The sequence below is a fragment of the Cervus elaphus genome, chromosome 19 (assembly GCF_910594005.1).
Source record: "Cervus elaphus chromosome 19, mCerEla1.1, whole genome shotgun sequence".
Lineage (NCBI taxonomy): Eukaryota > Metazoa > Chordata > Mammalia > Artiodactyla > Cervidae > Cervus > Cervus elaphus.
In genome coordinates, this window is record NC_057833.1 from 45,651,130 (window position 1) to 45,668,660 (window position 17,531).

General features: G+C 36.5%; 1 protein-coding gene across 4 annotated transcripts in view; it reads right to left on the reverse strand.

Moving 5' to 3' along the window:
* Positions 1-610: 610 nt before the first annotated feature.
* The window catches only part of ATP13A3 (ATPase 13A3), a 77,767-nt gene continuing 60,846 nt past the window's right edge, over positions 611-17,531 (reverse strand). For 3 of the 4 annotated variants that reach the window (XM_043873814.1, XM_043873812.1, XM_043873813.1), the window contains 4 exons: positions 17,172-17,260; positions 12,058-12,138; positions 10,160-10,249; positions 611-4,032 (listed from right to left, as the gene is read on the reverse strand). In XM_043873814.1, the coding sequence (XP_043729749.1) occupies positions 3,835-4,032; positions 10,160-10,249; positions 12,058-12,138; positions 17,172-17,260 (458 nt within the window). In that variant the 3' untranslated portion in view covers positions 611-3,834. The remainder of the gene's footprint in view (positions 4,033-10,159; positions 10,250-12,057; positions 12,139-17,171; positions 17,261-17,531) is intronic. The other variant, XM_043873815.1, reaches the window with a different exon arrangement.

The following is a 17,531-nucleotide window of genomic DNA, read 5'->3' on the forward strand; positions in this document are numbered from 1 at the left end:
GTGCAAGGGACAGGACCAACCCACACTGAATGGAAGGAACTTGGGCTCAAACTAGGTCTTACACCAGGCAACCATCCACACGGCTCACAGCAGACACACAGCTCCTGCAGAACCTATGATACAAGGAAAGCCCTCCTACCAAAACACAAGGCCAGGTACATCCTGCCCTCTCTGGGATTCCTATGGTCAGTACTTAGTTCCAAGGTTTCCCACTCCATGGAGTGCTCTTTTCACATTCATGGGTGCCGCTTCACCTCAAGCTTACCATGGCTTACATGGCATTAGCTTTTAGTTTGATCTTCCTAACTACTAATAAATTCTGAGTCCCTAGTCTTCTATTTCACCATTTCCCTCAGATCTCCTGATACTAACATTTGGCTCTACAATGCATCTGACTGATGGGTTACCATGGGCTGGTCACAGACATGTGATATGTGGAAAGCTGCATTGTTTTCTTGAAAAATTCAAAGTTAAAAAAAATATTAAATCCAGGGGGAAATATTAAATCCAGGAAATATTGAATCCAGGAAAATAAATCCAGAGTGGGCAGTATTCATGTAACTGAAGAGCAAACAGATGTATATAAAGACACAGAAAAAAAGAAATGTTATATCATTCATTTAAATCTTTATTTTGATCAGCTTCAATCAAAAAAAAATTCATAAGGTTATTTACAGTGCTGAATGTACAATTTGAATGTATGCCTTTTTGACATCAGGGTACCATTCTTGAGCAGCAATACAATTTTAAAAATATAAAGATGCAGTATCATTTCTGATATAAAGTTACTTAAAAAAATCCGAAGTCTTAGGGAATTCACAAATCATAACAGAAAGTAACTATTAATTTAATGTGCACATAATTACCAAATCTTAATGCATTAAAAATATGTGTAAATGCCCACAGACTGTACAAAAATTAACATTTTGTTAAAAGTTCCCAACCACCTCCCACCATAAATATACAAAAGTCTATTTTCAGATATGTCAAAACTGCATGCGTGAAATCTTAGAATGTTTTCTAAAGCTGGAATTCTGCTCTTCTCTGGAGACTGGATCCATAGCCATTATGGGAACAGAGTACATAAATGCTAATATAACTTTCTTTCCATGCCTTTGAAACTGTGCAGTTATTTTCTTAAACATGGGAAACAAAATAAATAGTAAAAACTGCAACAGTTATATTTAAATGCAAGTAGAATTTGGAAAGCTTTCCAATGTAGGGATTACAAAACTAATATAAAAAATTTTTATTTTATTGTTGGCTTAGCCACTTTTTATTCAAGCATTATTTGCAGCATTGCTTTACAGCAGTTGGTGCTAAAAGCTACAAAACATATAGTTACCACTATTTATATTTGAGGGAGGGAAAAAAAAAAACTTTAAACAACCCTGAGGGAGACACACATTAAAAATCTTGTTATTTATTTAAAAAGTTAAAAAGTTACATATTATTTAACAATTACTTTTCTGGACATTTCTGTCCTTTAAGTATGTGCATAAATAAAATTTAAATCAGCAATATTTATTAATCTTAATACATCAAAATAATATATGTACAGATTTTAAAATTTAGATCTGTATACACTCAAATAATTTAATGTGAAATTCAGAATTGAAATTACTATGTAATGGTGACCTACAGAGAGAGGAGGACTCTATCTATGGCACTGAGCAGGACCCACACCTGGACTCACAGACATTCTTCAAATCACATTCTGGAAGCCATCAAATAACAACCTGGACAACCCACCTTGTCTATACTCAAATCTAACCTCCTACAAATGCTTTGTCTACCTACCTAAAAACCTCATTCCTCTGAAAACAATATGGGAAGATGTGATATAAAACCCTTATAAAATCTAAAAGTTAAAAAAGGGGGGAGGGTGTCAAAAATATAGCTCTTTTATGATCATGCTCTTAAGGATGTTAAATACAATCTAATAATTGGATTTTAAGCTGCTACTTAGCAATTAATTATATGCTTCAGTATTTAAATCAAAGGATACACTCATATGTATTGAAAGTGAATTGAATGTGGAAATTATAAAATGATTAAGAGAGTAACTATAGAAAAAAGTGCTAATTCACAGCTCAAGAGGTCTAAGATGCATAGCTTCATAGAATCATTCATGGAACAACTGTTCTTATCATCTAATGTGTATTAATATAGTATCATACTTTTTGATGGAAAACTTCGATTATATTTTTGTAAGAATCATCAGTGGCCATAGCAGTAACAGTGATCCTGAGTGTAACTTACATTTTTCTACAGTTACCAAACATCATCAGGTCTCTGCAGCATAAAAAATGAGAACCATGTGGTTCTACGGTTCTGGGTAACATGTGATCAAATTGGTAAATACGTATCAGGAAGATAATGATCAGCTAGAAGCAGAAAGCACAAGCATGCTACTGGTCAAGGAAGAACAGAGGATAAGATCATACAGTCTTAGTAGTTTAGTAGCTACTTTACAGCAGTATCAGTTTTCCTGTTTATCAGAACTCTGGACTTTGCCAAACTACTGGATCTTACCTATAAAGACATTTTTAAATCACCTTAATTTTGTTTAGAATTTAAACACTAACCAGGAAAAACAGAAAGGTGAAAAACATGTTCCACATTTCTTTTGGCTCAATGAATGTTTTTTTTTTTTTAACTTCATTTTTTTTCTCCCAGAAACTTCCACAACCCAATATGTTCATTTACAAACACCCAATCCAAAATAGGTACGCTCTGACCTCTGGCGCCACCTAATGGCATAAAACACACTCACCAGGTTCATACTGGTTTGAAAAAATAGTCATTCAAAGCCGCTCGTTTTATAAGCCTCATTATTGGCAGGAGAGACCTACATCAAACCTTTAAAATTTTAAGAGGGAAAATTCTAACTCAAAAAACTAAAACATAAAAAACCAAAAGACAATTATCCTATGTCTTTAGGTAATGAGACGTAAATGAAAATAAAAAGGCATTTAAAATAATATAAAACCTGAGAGGGGGAAAAAAACAGGTATGAAGGGATATTAGAAAGATAGATCTACATCTATTGCCAAGAGAAATAAGCTTTCTTCCTACTGAGAAATATCTAACAACATATAACTAAAGCAAATCACACTACTGACACCAGACGGAGCCCAAGACGCACTTAAGAGCTCTGAGGGACGTCTCAGACAGCAGCGAAGTACCCTGCTGATAGAAAAATAAAACCCAGGCAGTCTGTACAGAAAATATAGAACCATAAATGGAAATTACCTGAGTTGTTCTATAAGCAACACCCTAAACTCACTCCTAACTTTAGGCTATCAAAGAGAACTGGTGTATATATACAAAGTTTTCTTTGGGAGAAATACTGAAATCAAATGAAAACAGGCTTTTAACCTATTTTCATTGGAGGCTAATGAACACTCATTTATCAATCACAAATTTAGGGACTGTATATAAATGATGACTTTTTCTAAAAAGGGGGCTGTGAAAATAAATTTAAAGGCATAAACTAATAAGTCTTAGAAAATAATATCTAAACACCTTTCAGATACCAACTTTCTTCTCAACCCTATAGAGTATCACTGAGGGTAACAAGGAAGCAAGTTCTGGAAATATAATATTTAGAGTTACTGAATGAAGGTATAGGACTTTATAGATAACTGTTTAACTGGCAGGCCAATTTCTTTATGTTTTTGTTTTTTTTTTTAAAAAAAAAAGCTCTCAAATCAGCTACTATATTGGAAGGGGTACAAATGAAAGGGTGCCATTCTGACGCACAGGATCAGATAAAGTCCTACATTTACACTCTACTACTGCTACCAGAATACCACTGAGACCGATTCACTGCTAGGTTATGGTGATGATCTGACATGACCCATTCTCCTTTACTAAAGCTTTAGCTTCTGTTGTTGTTTGAGGTTTGGGTGGCCATTCCGGGTCAACCAAGAGCTCCTGAGCCAGATACATGTACTTGGCCTTTGGCATCTTCTTCCTACAGTTCAGGGCCCAAGACAAGCAGCATTTCCCCCACCAATCCAGTGACTCCTACGAACATAAACAAAAAAAAAAAGGGACACCCAGTAAATTAAGAGCTGCTCTTTTTAACAATTTTGTTAAAGCATAGTTCATCAGCACAGAAAAATAAGAGGAAATGACTTCTCAGTACAAGAAATACATGAAAAAAAAAAAAACACTTAAAAAAGTCAGCTTTCAATTAATTAGGAACATTATTTTTTTAAGAGTATATTTTTAAAATTATCTATGTAATTTACTTCATTTTATTTAGTTCTATGTTCCTATCTCCTCTTGTATGCATACACATTTTAAAAATAACTTGTATATCTGGAGTCTATGATTCCATTACACAAAACATCTAATGTATTGAGAATAACTTTAAACTATTCAGCAAGAGAAAAGACTGTTAATATGAAAGCCCCAAACTATCTTTTGGTGCAATTGCTTCTAGCAACTTAACCACCTGATCATTTTTGGAAGAAAACGGTGTAAAGACATCACTGCTACTGTTAGTATCACCTTTCAAAGTACTATTTAAATATTGTTAGGTCAAAATCAGAGCTTAGGTCATGTTTAATGTCTCTCACTTCTTTTAAAACCACATTCTCATTAACATGAAACAAATTTATTTTATAGTGAACACCCTTGGTATTCCACAACTGGAAAGAGAGGTATAAAGCAAGTACTATTTCTTAGTATTATATCACTATAAAAAGCTCTGCTGTCACAGAAATCCTTCTGATCAATCCTAATGTTTTTACTGAATGTGATCTTAGATAGTTCTTGGAGAACAAGAAAGCAAGGTTCCTGGTTACTGTACAAAAAAATGTAAATTCAATACAGGTCCTCAGAATTTGTCTTAATTGAAACTGGAAATAAAACCAAATGACTATACTGAGATCTGCAGTTACATTCATCTCTGAAGAACAGTCAATTCTTAAATTACTTTGACTGTTTCTTCTACAAAGAATATTTAAACCCTAGGTTGTTTTGTTTTGCCATCAACATATAACCCAGGCTACAACCAGGTGTAATCTCAACTGAAGTAAAGATGACCCTTGAGCAATATGGACCTGAACCTGCGCAGGTCCACTTACATGTGAGTATAGTACTACGTGATCCTTGATGCAGTGACTCTGAAGGTATGGAGGAGCCCCATTATCTGGGGGTTCTATAAATTATAAATTATATAAATCATGGCAGATTTTTGGCTGCGGGGAGGGTCAGTAACCCTAATCCTTGCCATATTCAAGGATCACCTGTAATCTCACAGAATGGAAACACAACCTAACTGACAAAGACATTCTAATGTCAACTCTCAAAATACTTTCATGATCGAGAAAGACAAATTTGATGTAACATAGATCCTGAAACAATGGAGAACAGCAGAAATACTTTAAAATGAAAACCTTTTAAAATTTCTTCATACTTTTATTCGGTAGGTCTCCAGGACCTACTACTCTCTCCTTCAAAACTGGGGATGGGCACGTGGCAGAGCACCAAGCACATAAGACACCAGGAGAGAAGTGAAAGCCACTCAGTTGTGTCTGACTCTGCAACCCCATGAAATATATAGACACCATAACGACGTGCTTGTAAAGGCCTTCTAGTTTACTCTGTCAACAAAACATAGTAAACTGCACCATTACCAAGAGTTTAAAGGCAAAAACTGTGACCTGTCACGGGTAAGCTATATTAAATAAGTGGTGGGGTGGGTTACTGGGGATATAGATTTGAGAATTATTTATCTAGTAGCCTATCATAGCTAAAAATAGAGTTATCATCACCTTAAAGGAAATCCACAGGAAAGCATCTGCTTTAGAATACAGAAGAGACTAGACAGAGGATTCTTCAGTTGATCCAAAGAACAAATAATTCCTTTCCAGTACAGGCATATGCACGACATATTTAATCTAAAATTATGGTTCACCACTTGGACCTATCTTTTCCCCAAGATTTGTTCAAATTCTTCAATCTAACTGCAGAAAAAATTAAAAATCACTGTTCCTAAATCAATGTGAAAGCTGTCACTTTTTACTTTACAGCAAATGACATTGTTAAAGGATCACAGACAAGGGCGGATGATGAAGGAAGGTGACTTTAAAAAAAAGAAGAGAGGGGGGACCAGAAACATATAGGCATTGTTGCCCAGATGATCCAGCTAGGCTGAAAGCAATGCATAACAGGCTGAATTAAGGAAAGTCACAGTCAGGTGTATTCAAATGTAAGATACACACACATACAACACACACACACAAATTAAATTAAATCCATCACTCCCCACCAGTAAAGTAAGGCAAGCAATAACATTTTAAACAAATTCCATTGCAAACAGAATCACAACTGAATAGTATTCTTTTTACATTAAAGTGTATGTTTTTTTAAAAAAAATCCCCATGTCCCTATTAAAAGCAGCATATACTTGTTATAATAAATTAAGTCCCATGGAACACTAGGGATCCCCCCCTGCACATTAGATTCATATTTTGTTCTTGAACCCTCACCTCCCCTAAACACTATACACAAAAATACACCATAAGCAAGCACAGACTTGTTAGTTTACAAACACAAGCATACCACAGATATCCTCAAACAATGTAATTCATTGGTGGAGAAAATAAAAGGTGCTACAGGCATGCCAAAATGAGAACTAAATCAAGGGAGAGAAGATGGTGGCGAGAGGACAAAGGCAAGCACTGTGCAAGGAGGGGAGAGCTGCGTCCCAGGGCTGAGTGTGCACCAGGCCTCTCTAAACATCAAGGCCAAGTCCCTGAAGCAGAACACAGGAGCCCCAGTAACAGGATCCTGTGACTTGCTGCTGAAAGGAAAGGTTAAATAACCAAGTGTATCCCTGAGAGAAGGGAAAGCAGCTACTGCAGCCCAGCAGAGAAACCACAAAGAACTTTCAAAAAGTTAACATTCTCCTGCTTCTTAGAAGACCAGTCCAAGCTGCTCATTCCAGAATCCCAATGCCAGCTTACTCCTAGCAGTGTCTTTTAGGAAATGTTTTCAGGGGTAGAAAGTAAAACATAAAGCTATGCTATGGGGAAAATGTTGTAATGGTACTGTGGTATTCATGTAAGTCTTTTTTCATACCAATCCTGAATATAAAACAAAGACAATCAGAATTAGCATTCTATCTAAATAAGCTCAAATAATATCCTAAGTGGCATAAAGACTGTGGCTGACATCTGGATTATTTTCCGTCTAAAAGGAAAACAAAATCAGGACAAATTCTCAGGCATTATCAAAATACCTGATATAAATGACTTCAGTTTTACATCCAGCACTAAGCAGCCTCGGTTTATCAGATACAGGATACATACAAACGCCTCTTTAAAAGAATATGCAGCACAGATCTTCTCAAACACAGGTAAAGCTGCATAGTAAACCAGAGGTGATGGGGTCCTCCACTGAACACTTCTCATTCATCAGATGAAAGGTGGAGCTCAGGCATTTTGTGAATGTCCTTGCTTGAAAAGCACTGCCATTTTAAGAATCTTTTTTCCTTTCTTTTTCTTTTTGGTCAGAGAATAAGTATTAATATCTGGGGCCACTAAAGATCGTTGTAGGAAAAAAAATACTTAGTTACATTAACGTTTTAACTTTGATTATTTACAAATGGTTTACTTAACCATTTGATTCAATTTGACTTAACGGACATTTACTGAGGCCACTGAGCGTTAATAAGAAAAAAACTTATTAATATTTTATTAGTAATAAAAATATGGGAAATAAATGACTATTATATAAAAACCTTACCTGTATCTAAATTAGGTTAGCTGCATGAATATTCAGTGGGAAAAAATATATATATATATCTAAAACATCTACTATTAAATAAAATGACACCTAAAAGCTTATTTGGTTTTTCAAGAATTTTCAAGCCTCTTGGAGCCTTTCTGTTACAGGAATATCATGGTCCTGGACCCAGATAAAACTGAATTTGAATTCCAGTTCTAACAACATTTCCTCATCTGTGAAGACAGGAATATCTTTAATTTCTCTATCCTAATCTCTTAGGTGACTATAACAATTAGAATTTACACAAAATACCTCCCAGTGTCTACCATAAAAAGTAGGTACTGAAACAGTAGCTATTGCTTATCTCCATTTTGTCACTTGACTGTTATGTTAGTTTGCATCTCTATGGCCCCATAATGTGAGGCACAGTGGAAAAGACATTCCTCTCGAAATTGGAAACCCTGGCTTCAACTCCTAGCTCTGCCACTCTCATAAGCTGCATAACCATGGCAAGCTGACTGAATGCTCTTTATGTATTAACTGAAGTTAGAAATACCTTAAGATTGGAAGGATTTGTGTGTGTGTTGGGGGGGTGGGGGGACTGTAATTATTCCTCATTGAGTCTCACAGTAATCTGACTAACTGATGGGTCTCCAAGGGTCACAAATATGAACAGTGAGGGTAAACTACAGATGGAAGTGTCAGAAGATGTAAGCACAGCATTCTGTGCTAAGTTTCTAAGAACTCTCTTTACTAAAGCCAGTAATTTTAAAAATGCTTCCTTAAATCATGATCCTAGATAATGAAGGCCAAAACGTCTGTCTGCTCCGTGACGCTCAGAACTGGTGAACATGGGGGCCCGCTGGAGCCGCCTGCTCCAGACCACTCTGCTACCTCCACTCTGCCCCACAGCGCTTGAGGCACAGCTTCACATGAGAGGCATGAACTCCTACAAACAACGAGGACACATACTCACTTATAATTTTTAGAAAACAGATATAACAAATGATAGAATTTTCTGCCACTTAATTTTGATTGAAAAGTGAGGAGGGCTTTCCAATTCAAATGGTTTAAAGGAGCTTTATGATACCCACTTTTGACTTAATCAGGGTATAGTTCCTCTTCAGAATCTGCATTTCCTGTTTAGATTAATAGTTGGAGATCTCTTTGGAAAAACTAAAAACCCAACAGAAATGTTTTCCTTGGCCAAGGCTTTGACAATACAGACATTTTATATGAGGACCGACGATATGACACAGACTTAACCCTCTGAAGTAATGCAGTGAGATAACCAGGACAGAGGAGGTCTTGCTCAGGACTTGAGTCTCTAATACAGCTCTGGGCACACTACTGGGGACCACTGGGTATTACACTGTATTGAGAAAAAGAAGTGAAAGCAGATTCCAGATTCATCACATCATTACAAAACTATCCCTACCCATCATCGAACATGAGAAAAGAAAATGGTGCTCTATAGGACCTCTTATAAAGTGATCCTGTGATACTATTCTAGGCATCAAGCCTAATGAATTACCACAGCAAAGTGCAGAACACAGATGCTCAGGTAAAAGAAGGCTAAAAATAGTGAGTGACCCATGCCAGGGAATCCTCTTGAATTCGGAAAGCGTCTGTGTGGCTTGGGATGAGTGAAAGGTTTAGAACTCATGTGTATAAACCGTACCTACAAATAGCAATGGGCAAAATGAGAGAGTGAGGCTTTATGTTGTCAAGTTCTCTGCATTCAGAAAGCTGGCTCAGTGCTGTGATTCAATGGTACTGGTTTAAAAAATAAGACTAACCTATATTTTCTATCAAGAATTTCAACATCCTAACACCAAAAAAAAATTGGTTTTATTCTTCTGTTTCTCTTTCCTTTTTACCACAAAAACAGTAAAAAGTCCTAAACCATGGTTTGCATAAAAATGAGCACTCTCTCTGAAAATTTTTCTGAATGATGAGAAATTGGGGAAACCCAAAATTAAGGTATAGTAACTAACAAAGAATCAGAAATAATTCCTCAGAATTCTGACTTTTGAACACTCACCCATGAAGAAACAATCTCCATTTCATAACTTTGTTTACATCCATCTCATTTAGCTTCTAATGGGACTCTTCATAAAAACCAGAAACAAAATGAAAGCCAGACAGAAATGAAAAAATTAACTCTTACCACTGAGGACAAGACCTTCACACACTGACATGAAAGAGATCGGAATGGAAAAGAGATTTAGAAATTTCTGAAGTCCTAAAACATCTGTAACAAATGCTTGCCATGAATTTTCTAGGATGTCTTACAAAAAAATGAAATTCCAGGCACAGAGAGAAAGGGTGAGCAACACACAACAGAATACCATCCTACACAATGCAGAGTACACAACTGACGTGAAGAATTGAGTAAGGGCTGATTTCCAACCTGTGGTGGCTGTGTGGTGGTGAAGCGATATTCTCCTTGTTTGTCTCGACTGAACACAACTTTCCAAAGGACCATGTCAACGAAGAAATTCTGAGAGACAGTCCAGTGAGTTAAGCATTAAAAACAACTACATCATTCTTTATTAATGCACACATTTAAAAAAGCTCACACAATGCAGAAACATTAGTGAAAAACATGATTTGGTTTTCACACAGAGAATTTCAGTTAGTATTGAAAAAGGATAAAGAATAACAACAGGACTTTTGTAACAAATATAAATCATCACAAAATTCTTGGTAAAATGGGGTCTCTAAATTTTCTACAGAATATGGCTTTTATATGAATCCTCAGGCTTTTCTTATATTAAAACAATGCTTTATAATCTGAATTAGTTTTTGTAACAATGAATTATTTATATTTAAATATAACTATGTGAGCATGATGAAAAATAATTCTTTTGATAGTGAGCAAGAATAAATCAATGGAGATTAGAAAGGATTCCCCCGAAATCTATTTTTTAAAAATATTTTATCTTAAATAACATTTACATGAAAAGATAAACTACAGAAAAAGGAAAGCATTTAATATACATTATCTTAGATGTGCTTTCCATAAAATAGCAAAAATACATTAAACTGGGCAACCTAAAAAGATCAGTACCATAATATTACCAGGCCACCCACTATGGCCCCAATTTTAATACCAAGTCATTTTTTAGAAAGATAACAAATTAAACATAATTTCTAAGTCTACAACTATTATCTCTAAAATATACATATTTTCCACAAATACCTAATTTTAATTCAAAAGCCTACTCTATGAAATCCGTAACTTAAAAAATCACAACTGGAACTTCCCTGGTGGTCCAGTGGTTAAGAATCTGTCTGCCAATGGAAAGGATACAAGTTCAGTCCCTGGTCTGGGAAGATCTAAGCCCAACTACTGAAGCCTGCAGGTTCTAGAACCTGTGCTTTGGAGCAAGAGAAGCTATCACAATCAGAAGCGCATGCACCACAACTAGAGAAAGCCCACGTGCAACAATAAAGACCCAGCATGGCCACAAATAAATTTTTTTAAAAAAATCACAACTGTATCTCCTTCTTCATTTGATATACTTCTACTCTAAGAGTGAATTATAACAACAGTTCTGAGAAGAGACCAAATTTTATTAATAAGCAGCAAATGAGAACTTACTAGCTCCTTTTAGAAAAGCTGACCTAAAGGCAATCCTAGAGAATAACCGGATGGTATACAATGGATCAAAGAATACCTAAGACTTCCTCCTCCTAGGGAAACTTAAAAGTAAATACCAAGGCAGAAGTTCCAGCAATTGAATAAGTTTATAACTGTCATTATTTTATACTTTCAGTAAACTCTCTTACTATTCATGTTTACTGTACTTCAAGGAGACAGCCCTGTCCCTCTCCTCCCTTGAATGAGAGGCTTTACTGTACATCACAGGACTCGGGTGGTACTCTGAGCTCATGGCCTCGGTTTACCAGTTTACGAGCCAGAAGAGCACCAATCTTCCCAATCACTGATTTTTTCTAACTGCTTATTTATGACTGTACCTAAGTCATATCTCTCTTTTTTGGGGGCCACACTGCGTGGCTTTCAGGATCCTAGTTCCTTGACTAGGGATCAAACCTGTGTCCTCCACAGTAGAAGTGTGGAGTCCTAATCACTGGACCACTAGGGAATTCCCTCATATCTCTTAATATGACTATTATTAGCTCATAGAAAAAGTGAGACAAGAAGGCTAAAAGAATTTAACTAGAGTGAAACAAACTCTTTGTGGATCTCCATAATGTTACCTATCCTTTTCCTGCATTACCATTAAATCACGAAGAATCGCAAAGCAGCAAGGTAACCATTTGATTATGTGAAGTGCTACTTACCTCTACTGCGATGGAAACAAAGGCATTGACAAGAACGATGATGAGCATAGTTATACGCCACGGATATGGCACACACACTATCTGTAAGACAAAAGTCAATATAGTGTGTAGTTGATATAACAACATTATATCATAATTTCCAAATTTATTTAATTCCTCGTATATACCAAACACTTTCACATATACTATCTACTCAATCCTCAACAACGCCACAAGGCAGATAGTACATCCACTTTTGAGATGATAACATGTAAAGTGAAGTAACTAAATGCCTAATATATACATTAAACAGCTGAACTTGAGACAATTCCTATTCAAATTCAAAAGCCCATACTCTACTAGATTATGAAATTCTAACATGTCCTTATTTTTTTAAAAAAATCCTATCTTTAAACAGTGAAGATCTAACAATGAGGTAATACTCAAACTCTATACTGTTTAAAGCAAATTCATAAAAAAGAACTATCAGTTCAGTTCAGTCGCTCAGTCGTGTTTGACTCTGTGACCCCACAGACTGTAGCACACCAGGCTTCCCTGTCCATCACCAACTCCAGGAGCTTGCTCAAACTCATGCTCATTGACTCCCTGATGCCATCTAACCATCTCACCCTCTGTCGTCCCCTTCTCCTCCTGCCTTCAATCTTTCCTACCATCAGGGTCTTTTCTAAAGAGTCAGTTCTTCCCATCAGGTGGCCAAAATATTGGAGCTTCAGCTTCAGCATCGGTCCTTCCGATGAATATTCAGGACTGATTTCCTTTAGGATTGACTGATTCAATCTGCTTCCTGTCCTAGGGTCTCTCAAGAGTCTTCTCCAACACCACAGTTCAAAAGCATCAATTCTTCGGCACTCAGCTCTCTTTATAGTTCAATTCTGACATCCATACATGGCTAATGGAAAAACCACAGCTTTGACTAGGTAGACCTTTGTTGGTAAAGTAGTGTCTCTGCTTTTTAACATGCTGTCTAAGTTTGTCATAGCTTTTCTTCCAAGGAGCAAGTGTCTTTTAATTTCAAGGCTGCAGTCACCATCTGCACTGACTTTGGAGCCCAAGAAAATAAAATCTTTCACTGTTTCCATTGTTTCCCTATCTACTTGCCATGAAGTGATGGGACCAAATGCCATGATCTTTGTTTTTTGAATGTTGACTTTTAAGTCAGCTTTTTCACTCTCCTCTTTCACTTTCATCAAGAGGCTCTTTAGTTCCTCTTCGCTTTCTGACATAAGGGTGGTTGTCATCTGCATACCTGAGGTTACTGATATTTCTCCCTGCAATCTTGGTTCCAGCTTGTGCTTCATCCAGCCTGGCATTTCACATGATGTACTCTGCATGTAAGTTAAAGAAGCAGGGTGACAATATACAGCCTTGACATATTCCTTTCCTGATTTGGAACCAGTCTGTTGTCCCCTGTCTGGTTCTAACTATTGCTTCTTGACCTGCATACAGATTTCTCAGGAGACAGGTAAGGTGTTATGGTATTCCCATCTCTTTAAGAATTTTCCACAGTTAGTTGTGATCCACACAGTCTAAGGCTTTGGTGTTGTCAATAAAGCAGAAGTAAATGTTTTTCTGGAATTCTCTTGCTTTTTCTATGCTCCAACAGATGTTGGCAATTTGACCTCTGGTTCCTCTGCCTTTTCTAAATCCAGCTTGAACATCTGGAAGTTCTTGTTTCATGTACTGTTGAAGCCTGGCTTGGAGAATTTTGAGCATTACTTCACTAGAGTGTGAGATGAGTGCAATTATGCGGTAGTTTGAACATTCTTCAGCATTGCCTTTCTTTGGGACTGGAATGAAAACTGATCTTTTCCAGTCCTGTGGCCACTGCTGAGTTTTCCAAATTTGCTGGCATATTAACTGCAGCACTTTCACAGTATCATCTTTTAAGATCTGAAATAACTCAACTGGAACTCCAACACCTCCACTAGCTTTGTTTGTAGTGATAACTTCCTAAGGCCCACTTGACATCACATTCCAGAATGTTGGCTCTAGGTGAGTGATCACACCATCGTGGTTATATCGGTCATCAAGATCTTTTTTGCATAGTTCTTCTGTGTATTCTTGTCACCTCTTCTTAATCTCTTCTGCTTCTGTTAGGTCCATACCATTTCTGTCCTTTATTGTGCCCATCTTTGCACAAAATGTTCCCTGGGTATCTCTAATTTTCTTGAAGAGATCTCTAGTCTTTTCCATTCTATTGCTTTCCTCTCTCTTTGCACTGATCACTGAGGAAGGCTTTCTTATCTCTCCTTGCTGTTGTTTGGAATTCTGCATTCAGATAGATGTATCTTTCCTTTTCTCTTTTGCCTTTCACTTCTCTTCTTTTCTCAGCTATTTGTGAGGCCTCCTCACAAATAGCGTTTTGCCTTTTTACATTTCTTTTTCTTGGGGATGGTTTTGACCACTGCTTCCTGCACAGTGGCATGAACCTCTGTCCATAGTTCTTCAGGCACTCTGTCTATCAGATCTAATCCCTTGAATCTATTTGTCACTTCCCCTGTAAAATCGTAAGGGATTTGATTTAGGTCATACCTGAATGGTCTAGTGGTTTTCCCTACTTTCTTCAATTTAGGTCTGAATTTGGCAATAAGGAGCTCCCTGTCTTGTTTTTGCTGACTGTATAGAGCTGCTCCATTTTCGGCTGCAAAGAACAGAATCAATCTGATTTCGGTGTTGGCCAACACGTGATGTTCATGTGTACAGTTGTCTCTTGTGTTGTTGGAAGAGGGTATCTGCAATGACCAGTCTATTCTCTTGGCAAAACTCTGTTAGCCTTTGCCCTACTTCATTTTACACTCCAAGGCCAAACTTGTCTGTTACTCCAGGTATCTCTTGACTCCCTTCTTCTGCATTCCAGTCCCCTATGATGAAAAGGACATCTTTTTTTTGGTCTTAGTTCTAGACGGTCTTGTATGTCTTCAAAGGACCATTTAACTTCAGTTTCTTCAGCATTAGCGGTTGGGGCATGGACTTGGATTATTCTGATACTAAATGGTTTGCCCTGGAAACGAACAGAGATCATTCTGTCATTTTTGAGATTGCACTAAGTACTGCATTTTGGACTCTTTGGTTGACTATGAGGGCTACTCCAATTCTTCCAAGGCATTCTTGCCCACAGTAGTAGATATAATGGTCAAATGAATTAAAATTCACCCATTCCAGTCCATTTCAGTTCACTGATTCCTAAAATGCTGATGTTCACTCTTACCATCTCCTATTTAATCACTTCCAATTTACCTTGATTCATGGATCTAACATTACAGGTTCCTATACAATATTGTTCCTTTATAGCATCAGACTTTACTTCCATCACCAGTCACATGCACAACTGGACATTGTTTTTGCTTTGGATCCGTCTCTTCTTTCTTTCTGGAGCTATTTCTCCACTCTTCTCCAGTAGCATACTGGGCACCTACCAACCTGGGGAGTTCATCTTTCAGTATCATATCTTTTTGCCTTTTCATATTGTTCATGGGGTTCTCAAGGCAAGAATACTGAAGTGGTTTGCCATTCCCTCTCCAGCGGACCATGTTTTGTCAGTAAGACTATAAACTGCCAAATTCTCCAGAGTCCAGTAATGTTTATAAAAATTCAGATCCTAGATATCCTTGCCATCCTTTGACCAAGAAATTCTACCACTGACATTGACTTCTAAATGTGTCTTTCTTAATGAAGTAGAAGTATGCAAGAATCTGCAAATACAGCACTATTTATAATAGCAAAACAGCAGAGACAACCTAAATATCCACTAAAGGAATTAGTTAAAATATAGAAAAGTCAATGAAATAAAGCTCATCCATAAAGTTCATTTAAGTTTTATATCCAAACCTGTCAATAACATCAAGAAAAGAAAACTAAGTCTGATTTCACTCATGCAACCAAAAGCAAAAATCCTGAAGAAAATCGTAATAAACTAAATTGAGCAGATATAAAAAAGAATGCATCATGACCAAACTGGTGTTATTCTACAAATGCAGTACTGGTTCAACATTTGAATATCAGTCAACTGTAATTCACATTCTTCTGGGAGAAACACTATGTGATCATTTCAATAGCTGTAGAACAAGCATTAGATAAAATTAAATATTTATGTCACCAACACCATACAAGTAAGCTTCCTCAACCTGGTAAAAAGTATATACCAGAAACCTACAGCCCATAATATATCCAATGGTGAAATACTAGGAACGCTCCCCATAGAAATAAGGACATTACTATCACACCAACATTCATGTTGTTAACGGACATGAAAAATACATAGAAGACATAAGGACTGAAATGTGAGAAACAAAAAAAAGTCACTATTTATAAATGATAAGTGTCTAAAACAAAATCCAAGAGAATCTAAAAATCCAAGAATAAAATCTGACAAAGCTGACAGATGTGAGATGAATGTCTAAATAACTGCACTGATTCACCAGCATAAAAGGATCACACAATGTAATTTTAAACAGATACGTATCAGAGGAACAAACCCCGTAATACTACATGAATAAATCTGATAAAAACTTGTATTAAAAACCTTTATAGAAAAAGATACTCTGAAGAAGTAAGGGAGGGCCTCCCCCTCAATTTTTGATAAACCCAGTGTAATTCTAATAAAAATTCCAAAAGGGCTTTTCCTGGTACTTGACAAACTACACTTAAAATTTATATGGAGGAGGAAAAGCCCACGAACAGCCAAAAAGATCATGATGAACAACAATGTGAGCTGAGGATATAGATCCTACCCAACCATGTATCAAAATTACTTACAAAGTCACATGACATCTTTATACCCATTAGACAAATGTTGGCAATGATGTGGAACGAAAGCTCTCATACAGTGGTACAAACACTTTGAAAAGCAACTGGGACTTTAGAAAGCTGAAGAGGGCATGCTCAAAATTATCCTAGAGCACACCAGAAGAAATAAACACAGCCAGTTTAGTCTCTCCCCCCAGTAACATAAGCGCAACGGAGGGGGATAAATCTTAAGCCCTAGCAATCACCCAGCACTCTCATCTGCTGTAGTAATAATGTGTCATCTTCCCCTACTATCTTATTAACCACTGCTATCCCAGATCTTATCATTTTTCAGACAACCAGTAACAACTGATGCGCTTAAACCTTACCTGAAGAACCTGGTCAATAGAGTCAACTGGATGCAACATGATGAATAATATGAAAGCATACAACATAACCACAGACACAACAAAAAAATCTGGAAAAGAAAGTAAAACAATTAAATTAGGGAGTTCTTTTAAGTAAAAAGGCATATAATAACAACTGGTATAGTGTCAATCCTAAATTTGATTTGAATACTTCTATTTAGGTGGATGAAGTATATAAAATGTGTGCTATATGATATTTCCTAGAATATGATAGATCATACAGGCCCAAAGGATTTATTTATGTAATGTGAAAATAATCAAGATTTATAAAAAAAAAAATAAGGGATGAACCTTTATGGACATTTATTTGTATTTATCACA